Source organism: Triticum dicoccoides, chromosome 5A, assembly GCF_002162155.2.
Source record: "Triticum dicoccoides isolate Atlit2015 ecotype Zavitan chromosome 5A, WEW_v2.0, whole genome shotgun sequence".
NCBI classification, from domain to species: Eukaryota; Viridiplantae; Streptophyta; class Magnoliopsida; order Poales; family Poaceae; genus Triticum; species Triticum dicoccoides.
The window spans coordinates 600,159,249-600,164,205 of NC_041388.1; the positions used below are offsets into that span (position 1 = coordinate 600,159,249).

Below are 4,957 nucleotides of genomic sequence, written 5' to 3' on the forward strand. Positions count from 1 at the left end.
CCAGGGGTATTCGGCAAGGAGATCCTATCTCACCCTACCTTTTCTTGTTAGCAACGGAGGGTCTTTCAGGCCTATTAAAATCTAACCAGTCGTCTCACCTAAGTGGGATTGAGGTGGCTTCAACGGCTCTGCCGGTGAACCATCTCCTATTTGCAGATGACAACGTGCTATTTTTCAAGGCAAATGAGGAGGGGCGGAAGAGGGTAATTAAGGAAGGCAAAAGAAAACCTCATTGGGTGTTGTGGCAGGATGCCACAACACCCATCGTTTCAGAGCCCGGGATTCATATATTGAAGAACTGAACACCTTAGAAGTCGTGAAACAACACAGTCCAATGCCCAAGTTGGGTACTAGTAATGTGCAGAGATGGTTGGTGCCACAAAGAGGGTTCTTAAAAATCAATGTGGATGGTGGATTCTCACGAGATAGAGCTACAACAGCAACATCAACTTTTTGTAGAGATGATAATGGACAATATGTGGGAGCCTCGACCATCATTGTAGCAAACATTGTTGATCCGGCGACTGGTGAAGCTCTATCATGTAGGGAAGGACTTTCTTTAGTTGCAGATCTTAATTTATCAACCATCACTGTGGCGTCTGATTGTCAGATGATGGTTGCGATATTTCCCATGAAACTAGGGGAGCCTCCAGTGCAATTATTCAGGAAATCAAGGAGAGATAGAGCTTTTTTAATGATTGTCATTTTATGTATAAAAGTAGAAATTTTAATTACGAAGCTCATAGATTAGCAAAACACGCTTCATCGTTTGGTATAGGTCGTCATGTTTGGTTGGGTCTCCCATATAATCCTATGACAATAGTACCTGTAAACATTCAGACTGCTGATTAATAAAGCGTGTGTTTTGCCTAATAAAAGCAACGCGCTGCTAGCTTCTCAGCCATCCACGTCATTTCTTCTACTACTCCTGAGTGAATAACCTTTTTTTGCTCAATACAAAATTTGAGAGCACGTCTATTTCCGTCCAACCTCGCGCCGCTAGGCGGCCAGCGGCCATCGGGGTCACTCCGCCACTCCGGCCCCACACGACAGAGAGACAACAGCGGCAGCAGGTTAATAATGGCGCTTCGCGCGGCGGAGCTCCGGCGACTCCTCCTCCTCCGCGGCAGGGCGGTCCTCCCGCTCCCGCTCGCGTCGCGCTGCCGGCCGGCGAGCACGGCCGCCCGTGACGACGAGGGAGCAGGGGGCAACGCCTACGACGTGCTTGGGGTGGGAGAGACGAGCTCCTCCGCGGAGATCAAGGCCTCCTTCCACCGCCTCGCGAAGGAGACCCACCCCGACGTCGCTGCCGCCGCCGGTTCCCGCCGGTTCCTTCAGATCCTCGCGGCCTACGAGGTATCTGTTCAGTTCGATTGCTCTAGTATGAATATATGATATGGTACTAGTCAATATCAGACCGTGTGGGTTCTAATTTTGCCACCGGTTGTGGATATGCCCAAATCAATTGTTCATTTGGGAGTTGGAAATTACTTCAGTGCTACTAGTATTTTTGTTTTTGTTCTATTTGCATAGCATAGGTCACTTCACTACAAGAAATGTAATATTTCGCATACTGCTCATGAGACATGAGCCTTTTTTTTACCATGTCGCAGATCCTATCCGATTCGCAGCGAAGAGCTCATTATGACAGCTTCCTGCGCTCGCAGAGGCTAGTTATACAGAAGCATCCCAGGCCATCGCAATATGTATATCCATATCCATATAGTTCAGGCATTGTGATGCCTAGAGAAAGTAATGTTGTCGAGTGGCTTAAATGGTACAGGCTCACTGTCGATGACATTGTTACAAAAAAGAGGATTGCGACGGGTTCAGGTTATTTCGATAGACTTGAGAGTGAACTGTACTCTGCAGTCCATGCTGCATACTATGGCCCCGAGGTTGAGTCCACGGATCTCCTTCCTGATTGCTTTGAAGCCGAGGAGAGGTCTGTGTATGAGACACCTGAGCTATTGCACCTTGTATCTGGCCGTGACCTGCTTGGTATTGTCAGTCTAGTGGATAGCGTCCGAGAGCTGTCTGATGCTTGTCGTGAGAAGCTGACACATTCTGGTTCTGGAGCCTGCGGCTTTTGTCCAAATGTTGCAGTAAATGGGGAGAAATGTTCAATACCTAGGCATGCAGATATTCACAAGCAAGAGAATGAGGATAGTGACAGTATCCCATCAGATGCCTACAAGGACATTGAATTGCAGATATGTGGGAGAGTAGTAGCCACTGCAAATAGGAGGCTCAAGTGCAATTGCATTGACAATTCAGACATGGAAGATCACATACATGTTTTTCTTGTTCCAAATGAGGTGGTTGCACCTGATGTGACACAAGAGCATCTCCTCCTTGGAACAATCACTGGGTTGGACACCAGTGGAGAGGAAGGATCTTGCTGTGTCTATGATGGCCATGGAATAAAGACCCATGTAATTGTTAAGCACAGGACACTGATGGTATGCGTGCCTTTCCCACATTCTATTAGATCAAGTATATGTATGGTTCAGTGTGGAATTTAAGTGCACATTTTAGACGGCATTTTTTGTTGGATATTTCTGCAAATTTGTATGTTGTAGGTTAAACACATGCACTGGTATCAATTTGGAGATGAAGTTTCACCCTGCGAGTGTCGATGTAGCAGGGCTCGGTTGCCACCCAGCAGGTATGTGTTCCTTTCTATGTTGGGTTCTACTCATGCTGCATATTATGGAACCATGAGATTTGTTCCATGCATCAACTGTCTTGGTGAAAAGACTGGATAGGTGATCTTACATAGGTGTTCAGTTCACAGTTACTATTGTTGGAATGATATGCATGTTCACTACTGTAGTACACCTTAAGGCAATTCTTTCTCTCATCCCATTTGTTTAGTGGTGAAAATGTTCTTAGTGAAAGAATTGCCGCAAAACTAGCAAACTCAGAATGCTCTCTGAAAGTAAATAGGAGCATAGCAGCAGCATCCAAGTGAAACACGTCTTGTCAGTTAAGGGTCTTCTTGCGCAAAGAAGATAAAGAATCAGTAGTGCGTTAAAGAATTGTACTACTACTGCTCAACAAGTGCACTGTTTTTTTTAATTAATTTTCACAGGTAAATTGTTCAACAAAATGGATTCAGTGCATATTCACCTGTGAAGTTCTTTGTTTACAGGTTTTGGCTTTTTGAGCCACGGTGTTACATGCATGACACTGGTGGTTGGTACATCGAGACATTTGGGAGAGACAAGAAAGGGAGGACAATTCCATCGCCGAGACATTGGCATGGTGTCAATGAACATTCTGAAAAGTAAGCTTCATAAGGTCTCTTATTGCCTAGGTTGGATTGTTTGGTTGATCTTCCTTTTTTCTAGTTACATACTTACATCTGCGTAATGAGGCAACATAATAATCTCACCAATGTTGGTAATTTCCTAGTTCTGCAGTTTTATAGTCAAGCTTATTGTCCAATATTTTCTTGTCTAGCCAGGCTCTTGTATAATATGATACATGTCTTTCCAGATTTAATTTGCACAAAACCTCATAGGATGCATTCATATGAAAAATATGTTGAAACTCTTGCTTCCAGGACTTCTCTTTTGTGGAAGCTTGAGTTGCAAGGGCTGCAGATCATGACTTATGTTACTTTATGTTAAGTAGATGCTTATTAATTATTTTATGTTAAAATTTACTTGTGTCACTTTGTTGATTCTATCTATTCATTTGTTGCGTCATTATGCACTTAAAACCGAAATGGCAGGAGATTGCATCCAGCACTGTATCTGGTGGCTCTGGCATACAGATCTTTAGATCTTGAGGATGCTCAAAGAAGAAAATGGAGCTTTAGGAGTTTCCTAGAGCTGCAGTTGTCTCATATTCTTCAGTTAAGAAAAAAAATCTTTAGTGGTAAAAAAGGAGTTGATATGGGAGCACCATGAGAAACGAGCAGCAGTTTCAGGAATTCAATGTTCTTGTTTGACAATATCTTTGTGATCACTAAAACTTTCTGAGGCTGTTCACTATTCTGCATGTTTGACGTAAACTATGCTGATGTCTGATGTCCGGAATTACAAACCGATTTCCATGAAATAGATCATCTTACGATGGTAAGCTAGCTATACCCTTGACATTCTTGCATCATGTTCTTTGTTCCTTGCTTGAACTAGCGAATAATGTATTCTTTAGAAGAGCACCCGCCACTATACAACTAAGAACCCTGAATCAAAAATGATATGTTGAAAGGTGAAAGAACTATAGTCTAAATTTATGTAAGCATCTCCACCTGCCATTTTCATAGTGCGTAAGTTAATCTGATCCCTAGGGACACTTCTCTGAACCTTGGTGTGAAATTTGGTCCTTTGCCCTTTAATCTTAAACTGGGAAAATCAATTATATGTTGCTGGAAATGTTTGTATTTATGGATATGTTTCACAGAACATATAATTTCTGACATGTCACTACAAATCTTCAAAGCACATTTTATGTGTTACTCCCTCCGTCCCAAAATAAGTGTCGTGGTTTTAGTTCGGGACGGAGGGAGTATTTTACAGTGGCATAAAAATTTCTTTGAATTTGGCTGTTGCATATCTATGCATTTTAGTTGCATGTCTAACAGAGTAACAGTGGCATGCGGGAATTGACCATTTGTATGCTGATTTTGCAGTGGCATGTAGTTTTTTCATAGTATTGGTGTCAACATTGTGCACATGTTACATGCTTGTATTCTGCACATGCGTATGTATGTTCATAAGTATGTTAATCTGAACTTATGTGGAATATCCTACAGCCATGCTCTTTCATCATATTCTGGCGTGGCGCCTGGCGAAGAAAGTGAGGTGCCAGTTTAATGGCATATTAATTTTACCACTAGAGCAGTAGACAACAGGTGGTGGCACCTGCTGGCTGTGCCATATTCGGCAAGACAAGGCAAAGCTGGTTGAGCTAGCATTAACATCCTAAGGTAGTATGCCACTTCGAA

The 4,957-nt window shown here is 43.0% G+C and overlaps 1 protein-coding gene across 1 annotated transcript; it reads left to right on the forward strand.

Annotated features, from left to right (window-relative positions):
• The first annotated feature begins 984 nt into the window (after positions 1–984).
• Positions 985–3,998, forward strand: LOC119303239. Its single transcript, XM_037580346.1, has 5 exons — positions 985–1,356; positions 1,614–2,462; positions 2,583–2,668; positions 3,155–3,289; positions 3,740–3,998. Exons 1-5 carry the CDS (start codon positions 1,081–1,083, stop codon positions 3,915–3,917), a joined length of 1,524 nt encoding a protein of 507 aa, XP_037436243.1. The 5' UTR covers positions 985–1,080; the 3' UTR covers positions 3,918–3,998.
• Positions 3,999–4,957: the final 959 nt, after the last annotated feature.

Coding starts and splice junctions, on each gene's coding strand:
- LOC119303239 (XM_037580346.1), top strand. CDS start 1,081: ATGGCGCTTCGCGCGGCGGAGCTCCGGCGACTCCTCCTCCTCCGCGGC. Junction 1,357..1,613: donor AGATCCTCGCGGCCTACGAG/GTATCTGTTCAG, acceptor ACCATGTCGCAG/ATCCTATCCGATTCGCAGCG. Junction 2,463..2,582: donor TTAAGCACAGGACACTGATG/GTATGCGTGCCT, acceptor TGTATGTTGTAG/GTTAAACACATGCACTGGTA.